At 41.9% G+C, this 15050-nt stretch overlaps 1 protein-coding gene across 1 annotated transcript; it reads right to left on the reverse strand.

Annotated features, from left to right (window-relative positions):
• Positions 1 to 589: 589 nt before the first annotated feature.
• On the reverse strand, positions 590 to 13649 carry il1rl2 (interleukin 1 receptor-like 2). Its single transcript, XM_076105023.1, has 11 exons — positions 13535 to 13649; positions 9440 to 9650; positions 8824 to 8986; positions 7519 to 7684; positions 7337 to 7408; positions 6154 to 6280; positions 5719 to 5858; positions 4221 to 4364; positions 3965 to 4129; positions 3192 to 3395; positions 590 to 2920 (listed from the first exon to the last, which is right to left on the reverse strand). The coding sequence occupies exons 1-11, from the start codon at positions 13599 to 13601 to the stop codon at positions 2727 to 2729; spliced, it is 1653 nt and encodes a 550-aa protein (XP_075961138.1). The 5' UTR covers positions 13602 to 13649; the 3' UTR covers positions 590 to 2726.
• Positions 13650 to 15050: the final 1401 nt, after the last annotated feature.

Here is a 15050-nt window from a genome sequence, read left to right on the forward strand (position 1 = left end):
GCACTGCTCCCATGTACAAAGCCAAGTCCATGAATATTTCAAATAGTTGTGTGGTTTTATGTGACCGGGACGGAGCCAGGCCTTGATCCTCTTCGTCAGTGTTGGACCTCACTGATGCTCTTGTGATTTAATTGGAACAAATCCATGCAGCAATCTTTACCAACAGCATTCAGCTGCTTTCTCAACAGATACAGTTTTTTTCCCAGCTCAGCCGCACATCGCTGCACTGTGACAGGTTCAACCAGGTTATATTTCAGCCAAGCAGGATGCTGACTCCCTTTGAGGCGTGACGGACCACAATGACTGGATAAATAGCATATCGCATGTCACCACTATATATTACATGCATCCCCATGAGCTGCCACACTTCAACCCACAATAAGGTGCGCCAAGGTGCAGTTTGTGTACATGATGACATATAAAACAATGCTTTGATGGGCGTCATGCTGCTGGATTTATCTTTGGAGGCAATGCTCTGAGTCAAAACCTTTTGTGTCTCAGTTAGCAAAATCTCCATTGAAGTTGCAAGTATTCTAAAAAAATTGGAGCAAGTCAAATTTTAGAGCCAACAAACAAACAAACTGTTGTATAAATATTTATTCATAAAATTAAATTGAGAAAAGAGATGAGCGAAGTAGAAGGGACAGGATGCCTGAGATACAGTGAGATAAAATGACGAAGATTAGAAAACAAGATGTTTCTCTGAAAGACTGAACAGGAAATGTTGCTGCAAGATTCATAGAATCTCTCAGTCAGCGTGATTCTGTTTGTGCTAGAAGCTTCTACCGTATAAAGGAAGAGACTCAGTTATATCTGATGTTCTGCTGGGTGGATGTGTTTGAGATGTAAACACCGGTTTGTGCGCTTCGTCTAATCTTAGAAATTCGTTAAACAAACTATGATTCAATTATCTGTTAAATGACCCAATGCACCCGTCTAAGAGGCTCATTATCTGTCTGTGTCCCTGAGAGTGGGCTTTCATAGAAGTTTTTAGGGACGTGATGCACTTCAGCTGAGCCCAAAATGCACATTTACAGACTCCGATGCTGACAGGAAACAACAGATCAGACAGTGAAGAGCTGCCCACCAGTGACCATCATGTCTCTTACTGGGTAAGATGGTTTCGTGTGCAGCGCTGTGTGCTGACGGCTGGAGAAACAGACAAAGGCTTGGAAGGCACTGACACCATGTGGAAAAAGCAAAGGTCCACACTGTGTTCTTCCTCTTCCTCTTCCAGTTTCTGACCTCATCATCAAAAATGGACATAGCAGCCAATAGTTCTCAATAGCCTGCTGGCTTAAACTCTGAAACGCTGAATGACAGAATGAGGACTGCCGTCTCCTCCGTCGTCGACACGTTGAGGTTGAAGTTCTTACTGGTGGCCACATTCAGTCAGCCACCTCCATGGAAGGATTGTGACACAACGGGCCCCTGGGCACGGACATGCTAAAGGGCCCACCCTCTGTTGTTGTTTTGAGTCTATTTGTGATCATTTTGTGTCTCTTTGCAATTCTTTTGTCATACTTTGCGGTTGTTTTGATCTCTTCTTAGTCTTTTAATGTCTCTTTGTAGTCATTTTCTGTCTCTTTGGAGTCAATTTGTGTGTCATTGTGGTCATTTTGTTTGTAATTACTTCGTGTCTCATGATAGTCTTTTAATGTGTCTTCATAGTCATTTTGCGCCATTTTGCGTATTTTTCTTGTTCTCGTTATTGTCACTTTGAGTCTGTTTGTAATCATTGTGTGTCTCTCTGTGGTTGTTTTGGTGTGCTTGTTGTCACTTTGAGTCTCTTCCTGGTTGTTACTCATCTCTGAGGAGGCCCCTGACACTTTGGGCCCCTGGGCCTGTGTCTGGTAGGCCTATTAAGTAATCAACCCATGCTCATTTCTTTAATGAAGTCTCTTTGTTGGTCATTTTGAGTCCTTTTTGGCTGCTTAAACCTCCGATCAGGTTGAGGTTTGATGGTGTCGGAAAGTATTTGCGATTGTGTAGCGAAATGTCGGTTTGATAGATGGTCTAATCAAAAAAGTATCTTTGACATCATCATGATGTTTCCAGCGTCTCCAAGAGATACAACGATACAACAAAAAGTCCAAAGCATCAAGCGTCATGGTTTATGTTAGAATTAAGGAGTTGTAGATGCAGACATGGAAAGACGCCCCTCCATCACTGATCCACATCTGGCTGTGGGCTCAACAATGATGAACTCAAGTCCAGTCCATGCAAATGATGCATGCAGTGATATTTCATGTGTTCGTGTTTCTGGGGAACTTAAAGGAGACTCTGCACCAACAGGCTCATACGAGTGTAAACTAGGTGGATTCCAGAGAATCAATGAACCAGAATTTCAAACAAGGCTGATAAAAAAAAAAGGCCTGTTCCAGATCTGAGGATTACTCAGTCGCCATTACACCTGATGCGTAGTCAGGTGTAATGGCGACACCGGTAGAACAAACAGATGAAATCACCTAGAATTTAACCTCCAATTCAACTTCCTGCTGGGCTCCAACATCGGTGAAGTATTCCTGTTTTGTGCCAGGAATCCAGCAGATGTTTCTGTTTGTTTGAAGTGAACTGTATGTTAATCTGGTGATGATGAATAACGGATATAAAATATGTTTCAGGGATGCCGTCTGGTTCCCACATGTCATAAATAAACAAAGTCTCCCGAGGACAAGAGGTCTGAAGGTGTCCTGAAAAGCACAACGTCCCATTTGTGTCCCGGTTCAGACGGCGGTCTGGAGTCTCCCCACAGGCACCGAGGGCATGAGGTACCGCAGGTTCTTCCAGAAGTTTCTGTTTGAGCGCAGCTTGTTGGGTTTGTTGGTTGGGAGGGAGCTTTTCTTCCACTTCAGAGCTCCTTGTTTCCTCCTGAAGTAGCGCAGAGACTCCGGCAGGCAACTGTAATCCACCGGACCGTCTGGTAGAACAGAATACAATGTCGACCGTTTTTATTGACATCTTCATTTTAAGCCGACCTTCACAATAATGAGTTTTACAGCATGTGTCGGTGCTTTCCTCAGTGTTCTAAGAGGCTCATCGACGTCACACAACTGTTAATGGATTCAAAATGGAGAGGAACTTTAGCTCTTCTTAAAAGAATAGTCCAACATTTCTTCATTTTGTTGCTGAGACTTTTCTGAAGATTGAACTCGTGTTTGTATATAAAATACATAAAAGTCCGTCCTCACCGATCTCCACCAGAATCACTCGGGGGTCCTTCTGGGTCAGAGCGTCGTAGAGGCCGACCTTCTGCTCGTAGCACAGCTCGTTCTCGTTGTTACGCAACGGCACCTCCTCTGTTTTTCCGTCAGCGCTGGATTTCACCTCAGGTGAGAGGATGATTATCAGTCTGCGGCATTTGCGCACCGTGGCAGCGATGACGTCATGCACCGCTGGAAGAGATTCGACACAGAAAAATAAAAACGGGTCAAATTGAAAACACAGACTTTTAGATAAAGGACAGATGGTGTCGTCAAATAACTCATTCTATTACGAAAGCTTATTAACTCGAATACATTATAATTCAAACTACAGCTGAACATTTTCCAAACTTGTTCTAATTTCACAAAAACTGTGCGAGGAAATGTTTGACATCGGTGGTGGAAAGTGAATAAATGAATTGACTCTAGTACTTTGGTACAACCTTGAGGTACTTGTACTTTACTTGAGTATTTATATGTTGTGTTTCTGTCAATTCCACTAAATATGGGACTTTTTACTGCACTACATTTATTTTGGCAGCTTTAGTTTCACTACAGATTTATATTATTAATGCAAATTATACAACAAGTACTAAATAATGATGTATAATGATAAATTAAAGTACGCAGCAACCTCCGCAAGTTGATGATGTCAACGTGTTTTAGTGAGAAACACCAAATGTAAACATGATGGTTTGTTCCCTAGGAAACCTTCTTCATTAAACCTTTACTTGTGAACCAGGTGAGTGCCGGTTGCTGACCTTCTCCCGGGCAGTCGTCCCGCCCTCTGATGTACAGGGAGTATCCGTGTTGTCTCTCCAGCTTCTCAGGAAGGATCTGCAGGGCCAAGCTCGCCGTCTCAGCTGAACTAAGGGCGTCGGGGGGGAGGAAGCTCACATAGGCGTCGTAGAGCTTCCCATCAGGAGCTGCGGAGAGGACGACAACAGCTGTGCAGTAAAGCAAACAAAGAGAGTTCCCGGCAGTGTGCGGTCGGTCGGATGATTCCACCGACTATACCTTGCTTGGAAAAATGTCTCATCAGCTTCCTATGGGCCAACACCAGATCCACTTTGAAGACCAGGACGGCGGCGGCGAGGAGCAGAATGGCCAGGGAGGCGGAGAGGCCGAGGGCCACTTGGGTGTAGAGGGCACTGTGGTCGGCTGGAGAGAGAAGGAGGCAGACTGTTTAAGACATTCGGGTTTTACACATAAATAAACCAGATAAACAAGGAGAACAGGGCAGACTTTCAGGTGTGATCCGTCCCCGGAGGGAAACTTTTCTCGGAAACGAGCAGTTTATTTGTAAATCCCAGTCCCAACAGAAACTCAAATCGTCATTTTATTATGCATTGATTTGTAACTAAATCTGTGGCACACATTCCCTTAGAGGTAATAAATAGACTAATGCATCTACTAGACAGAAATATAACAGAGGTTAGAAGACAGTTTCAGTGCAGCTCCTGTACGACCAAAAGTATGCCGACACCAGAACATCACATCTTATCCTAAAACGCTGGGCAATAATCTGCAGCTGAAACGGCCTCTGCTCTTCTGTTTCAGGCCTTTGCACCAGATTTTGGAAGCTAAAGTCTGACAATCCGGTTCACACCAAAGTTGGTGGATGAGTTTTGAAGTCAGGGCCTATAAGACCGTGTCTTTAGATGGACCTGGTTTTGTGCAGAGGGGCACTGAAACAGGAGCGAGCCTCCATCAACCCAAACCTTGAGAAAGCCCCCGACTCAAAAGTTAGTGTGTGCACATCCTTTAAAAAATTAAATGAAGAGATTCACGTCACAGATTTGTTTCTGCCGTATTTGCACTTAAACATTATTTTTACAATGCGTCAAATGATGCAACCTGCATTGTTTGCTTAAATGACATGCCATGTTTGCTCTTCTTTGTACAGAAGCCCAAAGCTGACAAAAAGAAAAAGTGTGAGTCTGATCTCATTAGTTTTCTCTCCTGTGTTTACAACTTGAGAACGAATGAGGGAAAATGTTTTGAACAGGATAATTATAAGTTACTCAAATGATTTTTTGTTCACCCGGGATAATTTTTCCAAGTTACTTTTTTTCATCTGCTTTTCCTAAAATTATTCATATTTTCCTCAATGTGAGTTTTTATTTACATAACTTGCTCACACATAAGTACCTTGTGTTAAGAGTGCATCAAGAAAACTCACATGCAAGAAAACATGAATGCTTTTAGTCCCATTTAGAACATAACAAAGTGGTGCACGTCAGCCTCTTGTGGTCACAATGGGTATTACAACAACAAACAAGAAAATGTACCTGGCAAAACGTTTATTTAACAGAAATATATATTTTTTACATTGAACGATTATCCTGGCAAAACGTTTTGACATGTTCTTAAATTATAAGCGCAGAGAAAATATCTCCAGATTCTCTCTTCTTTTTTACCTCTCAGGGCTTCGTGTTGATATTGCCTTCAATATTTCCTGCACATTTCTGTAATGTTTAATAGAAGAGAAGAAAGAGAGGAGAGAAGAAAATACCTTCTTGAAGCCACACACTGCCGTGTTTGTGTCCGGCTGAGTTTAATACCCAGCAAGAAATGGGAACATTCAGGAACTGACGACGGACTTTAGAGATGGACAGAGTGGACTGACCGTACACATGGCCTCTGCGGGGCACACTGAAAGGAACAGGACCAGTCAACCAATTAAATCCATCGATCAGTTCATAAATCAAGCAACCAGGCAAGAATAAAAATATTGTCTTCATGCTTTTTCTTCTTCCATTCTGCGTCGTTTAAAAGCAACAAGGAGGCAGACATTTTAATCTGTGCATGAAAATGCGATTAGGTAACTTCAACTTTGTCTGAGTCATTTTATCAGGAAGTGTCAATGTCTTTATCTTGTTTTGTTTCACAGGCCACCTCCACCTCCACCCCCACCTCCACATACATGACAGGATGCAGAAAAACTCACAAGTTCCAGGAATCTTTAAGCTCCTCGTGTTCGTCGGTGTCTTCGTCGTTGACGGTCCAGAACATGGACGTCTCGCTGTCCTCGCTGAAGCCGATCAAGGCCAAACACTCGAGCTTCACGCTCGTGCCTGCAGTCATCATCGGAGGAAGAACAAAGCAGCTGTCACTCCACACATCCTGGTGCTTTGATAAAAAGGGGCTCTAAAACAAGCTGGCCTGCCCCCTGAACTTCTGGTAAACTTCTACAGAAACGTGATTGAACGCATCCTGTGTCAGTGCTTTACTGTGTGGTGTGCCAGCTGCACAGCAGAGAACAGAGTTACCCTCCCTGACCTGGACACCGTGTATGCTGGCTGCCTCCAGCAACATCTGCACAGACATCACACACCCGGGTCACTCTCTGTTTGTTCCACTACCATCAGGAAGAAGATACAGGACTATCTATCAAAACCCGGACTAACAGGCTGAGGAACAGCTTCTTCCCCACAGCGGTTTCCTCCATCACCCCCCGTTTATCCATCATCATATATTTATTGAATGTCTGGTTTTAATCAGTAATGTCTTGTCTTACTTGTTGCTGCTGAACTGACTGATGAGTCGCCAACCTAATTTCGTTGTATCTTTTTACGATGACAATAAACATCCTCATCCTCATCCTTTGATGCAAAACTGTACACTTTGCTGGAATAACACGTCAGTATTGTTGCACTACAACCAGGCGATGCACACAAAGGTCTGAACTGTGGGAGGGAAAGGACTGCAGACCGAGAAGAGGACCAGACTGTGATCTTCAGATTACGGCCTTGAGGTTTATTTTATTTTATTTTATTTTTGTATTACATTTTATTAAATTAAATTAAATTTATTTTATTTAATTTTTCGATTACATTTTATTAAATTAAATTAAATTAATTTTATTTTATTTAACCAGGGACAGTGCACATTAATCAACATTTCACTACATTAGGACACAGTTGAACAAATGACTCATAATAATGAGTCATTTCAAGTGCTGAATAGAAACTTGACAGCAGTAAACCTGCAGTAAGAGGTGAGAGAGAGATGCAGCAGATGACTCAAACCTGACAGACATACTGTGTGTGTGTGTGTGTGTGTGTGTGTGTGTGTGTGTGTGTGTGTGTTACTATGACAGTGGTTATACATTGTTAGAGAGTGTTACTTACCTTCTTCAACCACCACCACTTTCTGTTGAGGGTACACCATCACAGGCTCTGGAAGAACTGTGCCATTGATATCTAAAGACACATAATCAGTGTAACCAGCCGAGCATAAAGCACGTTATAACACAGTATGATAACAACAGGCTTAATAACAGGCTCAATAACAGTGTGGGTGCAGCACACACTCTTGTCAGCAGTCAGCCGGATGCTGCGTGCGGCCGTGTACGTCCGGCCGTCCACGCTGACGTCCACCAGGCAGGTGTATTTCCCAGAATCCTCCTTGGAGGGGGCAGACATTCTCATGAGGCCGTCCTCCTCCACAGAGATGTGATCACCCGGAGGCTGGCAGTCCTAGTGTCACCAAAAGGACCAGAACGTTATCTACAGAGCACTTTCAAAATAAAATGACAATAAAGAAGAACGTCAAATGACTTGAAAATGAATTAAAATCAGGAGAAGCTCTCTGATAACGGTGTGTTTTCAGTTTAAAGGATGACTTCTTGGTCATAAATAGTTCAAACATAACCTCCCATAAACCACTAACTGCATGTTTGTATCATGCATTAAACAAATGAGGTGACACATGTCTTTAGAGCTGCTGGTGGATGGATTTAGATTTTCTATTCTTCAGATGGAGCCCTGCTAGCTGTGTCCACCTGCTTGCACTCTGTATGCTAAGCTAAGCTAACCGTCTGCTGGCTGTAGCTCCAGTAGAGGTAGACGTCATGTCATCCAACCCTCTGCAGGAAGGTCAACGAGTGTGTTTCCAAGAATGTCTCTACAGCATTGTTCTTCAATATTTGGAAGTTGCAAAGAACATTATGAAAAGTTGCCTGACCTAAAGGACGAAGATGGCGTTATTGTATATTTTTTTTAAACAATGCATCACTTTCCAAACTCCCTGCCCGTCTATATGATTTAATATTTAAAGCCTCAATCATGTCCTCAATCAACAGTTTCATAAAACAGTTTTATGGATGATAAAGAGTGCATTTGTTGTGAGTTTCGTACATATTTCAGCACTTTTTTGAGTTTGTGAGATTGATTTAAAATGAACTACAGTGACTGATGAACGATGGAGCTCCACCGAGGAAATACAATGAGAAATACAGACGCTCATAGTGATTGTAAATGACCGACAGCGTTAGTTTTCCTGATGCTACTGTACACTACTGTGTGCTGCATGTTATCTACAGCACCTCTACAGGAACCAATCAGCAGCAGCAGACGGGCCAGATGTTTTGCACATGTACCTGCAGTGTGCAGCAGCAGCAGCAGGGGGCAGTGTTGCATCAAGACACAACGTAAATACAGGACGTGATGCAACCAGAAATAAGGAATATAAATGTATATATGAATCATAAACTATGCTGGCTCTCTCCATCCATGTGCTTTCACTGATTGTTTCTTGGTATTGAACAGGGAGAAGACATGAAATAAGGCGTGTAAATGCATTAAAAGAGCACACGGACATCATGGAGCTGTGCTACCTTCATCCATCGTATGTTCCCCACGTTGTTCAGTTTGAAGATCTCTGTCTGTTTGCAGGGCACACCTTCACTGACTCCCAGGGTGATGGATTTGTTTTCAGGCGGATCAGGACACTTTCCACTGGACACCGACACCCCAAACGTCACCGGTCCAGACCGGCCCCTGAAGAGGAGGGGGACTGTGAGACCACCAATATATGACCGTATTTAAAGAATGTAACGCAGCTTTGGACCCTTTGTGTAGTCGAACCCACCGAGTCATACAAGAGATTCACTGTAAAACTGAACAAGTTCACGGCACTCAAAATGTTTGTGGAAACGGATTACCGAAGAATATTTAAGTATTGGTCATTAATTATTTTTTGTAGTATTTTTTTGAAGTAAAAATTAAGTTAGAAAATATATATTCAGTTAGCTTACTTTGTTATTCTTATAACATATATATTTTAAGTTCTCTGAACTTAAATAAAATATTTATATTCTCTCAATATTTGTAATTGCTGCATACTCAGTTAAGTTAAACTTACTTATTAACGTTAACTTCCACTGACTAATCCTGAAGTGAGTAGTCACTTGTGCACAGCCTGCAGCCTCTAGGAGGAGTGTACCAGAATACCTCTTCTCACAGGTGTAGGATCCATCATGAGACATCTGCACAGGTAGAAACCACAGCAGCCCGTCCCTCACCTCCACTCCGGCGGGCAGCTTCGGGCCGTGCCCCCCCGCTCTGCTCCACGTCACGTGGGTGTGGGCGTCCACCAAGAGGCACTTCAGCAGGAAGAGGTGGCCGACGCTCACGTGGTAGGTGTCTATCGCCTTGCTGTGGTCTGCGTGTGATAGTGCAGCGGGAGGTCAGCTGTTAGTCCGTCAGTGCAACTGTGACGCTACAGAGCATCATCAGTGTGACGTGCTGCAGGTGCAGCAGGACAGGTGAGGCAGATCTCCAGAGTGAATAGTTAACAGGATGGATGACAAGGCTTTATATTTTAAAGTGTTCACCTTGTGTGCATAAGAAGAGCTTAAACAACCCTGAATGTGATTGTAATCTATGCATCACCTCTGGTTTTTGGTTTTTGGTTTTTGGTGCAAACATCCAATGACAACAACGAGAGATTTTAATGTTTTGACTCAACTTTTAAGCTACAACATTTCCTTCTATCGTATTATTATATTGGATTGCTTCCATATATTGCTTTCGCTGCTTTATCTGTCAAAGCACTTTGTAAAGTCTGTTTTTAGAGGTGCTATATAAATAAAGTTATGATTATTTTTATTAACATTATACTGTGATGCTAAAGATACACAATTTCCTTCAACATTCAACAACCCCACTTCAGAAGAAGTTGTTCAGTAGTACTCTTATTGTAATCTCTTTTAATACATATGTTCTACTTTAAAATGGTGCACAGCACAGACCTCCCATAGCCAACGCTTAGTTGGAGGCTTATAGTAAGTTATATGTGATTTATTTGTGATTCATTAAAATAATGCTTTTATGATATTGGTAATCACAATAAGCTTAAAGTGCATGTTTTATTAGAGGTGCTGTAGCCTTTTGTATTCTCGTTACATCCTCGTGTCTTTACTCTCATCGCCACAAGGGGGCACTGCTGCGCACACATTGTATAATGCTGCATTCACGTAAAGTCGGCACTATGGGAAGAACCAACACTGTTGTTGAAATATACCAGTAAACCAGTACAAACAACACAACAACACAGACTGAAAGGGATATTTGAAAAACAGCGTAATTCATCTCACCAGATCTCATATTTATACTATTTTAATTCGAGCTTTCAACCGTAGACTGTATACGGATTTCAACGAGTGTACCCGTTGATTGTTATATCTACTGTCTCACGTGGACGCAGCATGGCAGTCATTTCAAACGGCGGGCCGACTTTACTATAGATGCACGAGACAAACCGACGTTAATGGACAGGAAACTTCAGAGTTTAAATAAATACAGAAGCAAATAAATAAACAGACAACCACAACAACTAGATAATAAAAATACGGAGAAAGGACACATTTTGAGGACATTTCTGTGGTTACAAAGTTACCCGGCCTGGGATGAAGTACGGCTGTGCTCACCTTTACGTTCAGGTAAAGAACAAACACACAGTATCACTGCTGCACGTGCAGATGTTTGTTGGCAGCTTGTTTTGTTAGTTTGCTACAGCCGGTAGAGGAGTGATACCCACTTCTGAAGGCAGTTTAATGGGACTCAGTCAGCTTTTATTTACCAATATTCACTGTGATATAACGGTGTTTACACAATGAATAGCAGACTGACTGGTTTTGATTGGAAACTCCAGTATTTTGTTAAAACCTGTAACAGGAAGTCATGACCGGATGTTGTCTACCTCATGATGTAACTCATTGGTTGTCTCTTTGTTTCCCTCTGATTGCGTTCACTGAGTGAATCCTGTATTGACACATGCAGGTGCTTGAATGAAGCTTCACCTATGATGTGCAATGCTTCACACTATGTTTGCATTTAACGCTTGTTGTTGGCACACTGAACTCTCCGTATGTGGACTCCCTGTATGTCACTATATGACGTGTGATAGTAGTTGATATCCAGCTCTGGGTGTCGGGGGATGTGGGAGTTTGTGTGTTTCTCTGCATGATGGTATGATTCCTATTTTTTTGCAGTAAAATATTTCAGCTCTTGATGCATTTATTACGTCAGTTTCCCATGTAAAGCTTGCTTTTATTGTGTAACTTCACACCGAGTGAACAATTTCCTTTGCGACACAATGCTGACGTCTTTCCTGCAGACTCAACCATAAAGGTGTGATACTGAACGTTTGCCACGTTTGACCTATTTAATCTACAGCGGAGGCAGATGGAAAGAACCTGCTGACCTCACAAACCTTTACACCCTGTCCTCTGTTAGACAGTCTGTCCAGGTCTCTGCTCACCAGGCCAGATGTCTGTCTACACTCTTATCAGATCCTGTTGATGTGAGTCGATGGCAAAGACCCACCGGTCCAGCCAGCATGCTATCCGTGTAGCCGTCCCTCTGTCAGATACATGTACCTACGCTAAACCTTCCACATACTGTATACCTCTGCATGTCAATGGCCTCAATAGACACACAATAAATAAAACATCTGCTTAGGTTATTGTGTGTCAACATGAAGCAGGACCAAACAAAGCTGAATGTAAATACTGACAGATAGTCTTCCTACTTTAATATATTTAAAATGAATCGATGCCAGGTATAAAAATAATAACAATAAATTCGACCACGATACTGTGCCAGATTACAGACCTCGTCCGCCTGATCAGAGATCTGATCAGAGATCTGAAGAAGACCGTCACATTTGTCATAAACTTCCAGCTGACTGAAGGACGAACTGATCAGACTTTGGTGGTTAAAGGTCTCTGTGACCTCACAAAACACATTTTTGGCCATAATTTAAGAATTAATATGCTGATTATGACAATTTCACACAAATGTGTAAAAGGATGAGGTGATGAAGTGATGATATTTCGGACAGGAATGGATGTAAACGGCATCTTGACTGGTTGTCGGAGGCGTTGATTTTAGTTTCTATATGAATCTGTTTATTGTTGTTCAGTCACTGATCACGGTTCAGTTCATATTTATCATCCGGCTTCATGACTCACTAAACTATCATAACTTTGATGATTGTTATCTGCTCTTGTACTTTGCTTTCTTTGTTCCCTTCCGATATTTGGCCCTGCATCACAATCCCATATCTCTAAATATAATACGTACGTGTTGTAAATACCTTTCCATTGACGAGAGAAAAGAAATTTGTCAAATGTTTTAATATCCTTCAAGTTCCCAAGAAATAGAGGAGTGAATGTCCGTTCGGGTTCATTTTGCTTTAGATAGTCCGACACCATCAACCGGTACTTAATCAGTTAATTATTAATAAATAAAAGGCAAAATGAAACGACAGAGAAGCGTTTAATTAACTCAATGAGCTTCATCCATCCACTTTTAATGTGTCGTGTGATTAATGCCTTTTTAGTTATTTCTCTTTGCTGAAGTTTATTGGCACGTTTCTATCAGGTGTGTGTGTGTGTGTGTGTGTGTGTGTGTGTGTGTGTGTGTGTGTGTGTGTGTGTGTGTGTGTGTGTGTGTGTGTGTGTGTGTGTGTGTGTGTGTTAGTCCAGCTGTTGTAAATTAATTAATATATAGATTATAAATCAACCTTTAGAGCGACATGTTAAGCTGTTAACTGTTAACCGTTGACCACATTAATGTGCTAAAAGTGAAGGAAATCCTTTCTCACCTTTAAAAGGAACTCTGAGTTTAACAGGTTATAAACAGGTTATAAACAGGTTATAAACAGGTTATAAAGAGGAAAAGCAGAGTTACACCTTCTCTGTGTATAATAATAAACTTTCTGTGTGTTATTCAACAGGTGTGGCATGAATCTATCTCTGTTGTATGATCTGTATGTCTCTGCTTTCTATTCATCTGCTCTTCAGCTTCACCTTAAATGTGTTCTTTAAGCCCTCAGCCCATAGGAGCCATGTTAACTCTTTGTCTGCAGAAACTGAAAATGAAGAGTCAGCAAATATATTAAAATCAAGACTTTTATAGCGGCTCTGTCATAAATGTCCTGTAAAGCAGCCAGTGTCTGCTGTTAAGAATGAATTCTAGCAGCGGAAGCTTTCTTTAGCCTGTGAAGAAGAGAAGAAGAGTAGAAGAAGAAGAGATACTCACTGTGAGCCACAGTGTGTGCTGGAGACATCAGTGCAGCCAGCAATAAGGTCCATCCTGCCGCTGCCATTGTCCTTGTTTGTGGGAGAAGACGCGTCACATTTCATTAAAGTGCTCCATGATTCCTGCGACATGACTTGTGCTCTCAGCCACACTGACGGTCTGCAGTGAGTGAAGGCTTCTTGACACATTTCCTGACGGCTCTGAGACTCAAACCGACTCCCAAATAAAGGGAAGTGAGAGAGCTGCCGTTCACACCGCTGAAGAAGAAGAAAGGCAGCGCACAAACACTCCCAGTGAATCCCCAGAAAGTTCCACTATTGTCCTCCAGACTACAGCGTATAATAGATCCTGTTAAACCCGCTTTTCTCTCCACATTCTGTCACATTTTGTCATCAGAAAAGGAGTCTCAATCAGGTGGTGGGTGAAAGTTCAACAATTCATAAGAAGATATTCATAAATAGATATATATCTATACTATATGAATACTATAAAACAGTCAATGTGAAACTAGTTCCCCCGATGCTGATGCAGACACATTTAACAGTAAATATATGTATAAATGTAGCTGATGCCTTTAACTCACCAGACAGCGTGCTGAGCTTCAGCAGCAGCTTGCTACTTGCACTGACCTTAAGAGCCGCTGGGTTTTCCGTCCTTCTGTCTTTACAGCATTTCATAATGTTCCTCTCACGCCTGCTTTACATTTTCCACTCAACAGAAGAAGAATAAAAAGCACCTCTGCTGTTGCACCGCAGTGATTAATCCTGAGTTCAGTAGAGCTTCGGCTCAGAGATGTAGGCCAGCAGACCTCACCGGCTTCAGATGTGAAAGTGACAGTTGTGCATCGTCTCAGTGCAATAAAAGACCTTTAAGAGAGTTACACATTTACCTTTATGGAAGAGATCCAGTAAACATCACAACATGTTGAGACTTGTAAGACTCTTCTAAGATGTGCTTCTTCACTGATGACTTCACACCGTGTGAACTCTTGATGGAGATAAAACCTTTAAGTATTAATGCCTCCTCATCTCTCTCCATATCTGAAATCAAATTGAACTTTTGTAGCGATCAGTCAATGAAAAGCAGATCCTATTTTGAGAAATGGTGGTGCATTCAAGGACACTCGGCCATAATTTCAGGAAGCTGTCAAACCCTTTTAACCAACTTTATTCAGAGGATCCTCATATCCACGTTTTCTTGTTTATTTTTGTAATATTTTGCAGCAGCTAGCTTTAGTATAGAACCTTAGTTTGACTGTCGTAGTATCTCTAAAGGCCCCACCAGGACCAGCTCTCAGTGACGTCCCTGTTAGCCGCTGTATTACTACATGACATTATGTAACTCGGATAAAGAAATATTAAAAGATTTAAGTCTTTGGAAGATAATTTCTATGTTGTTTAGAAATGAACTGGATCCAATTGGGCCAAATGTAAAGATAAAGAAAGAGGAAGAAGTTATTAAAATCATAATGTGAGGAAAGACACAACTTAGACATTAAAGAAGAGTTCCACATCCG

The sequence above is a fragment of the Anarhichas minor genome, unplaced genomic scaffold (genome assembly GCF_050575085.1).
Source record: "Anarhichas minor isolate MPS153535 unplaced genomic scaffold, ASM5057508v1 ptg000004l, whole genome shotgun sequence".
In the NCBI taxonomy this organism is placed as follows: Eukaryota; Metazoa; Chordata; class Actinopteri; order Perciformes; family Anarhichadidae; genus Anarhichas; species Anarhichas minor.

What these genes read in the sequence shown, in the direction of transcription:
- il1rl2 (XM_076105023.1), bottom strand. Translation starts at nt 13,601, where the DNA reads ATGGCAGCGGCAGGATGGACCTTATTGCTGGCTGCACTGATGTCTCCA. An exon ending in CCGGCTGACTGCTGACAAGA is followed by an intron (nt 7,409 to 7,518) that starts GTGTGTGCTGCA and finishes ATGTGTCTTTAG; the next exon opens with ATATCAATGGCACAGTTCTT. An exon ending in AGTGGTGGTGGTTGAAGAAG is followed by an intron (nt 6,281 to 7,336) that starts GTAAGTAACACT and finishes TGATGACTGCAG; the next exon opens with GCACGAGCGTGAAGCTCGAG.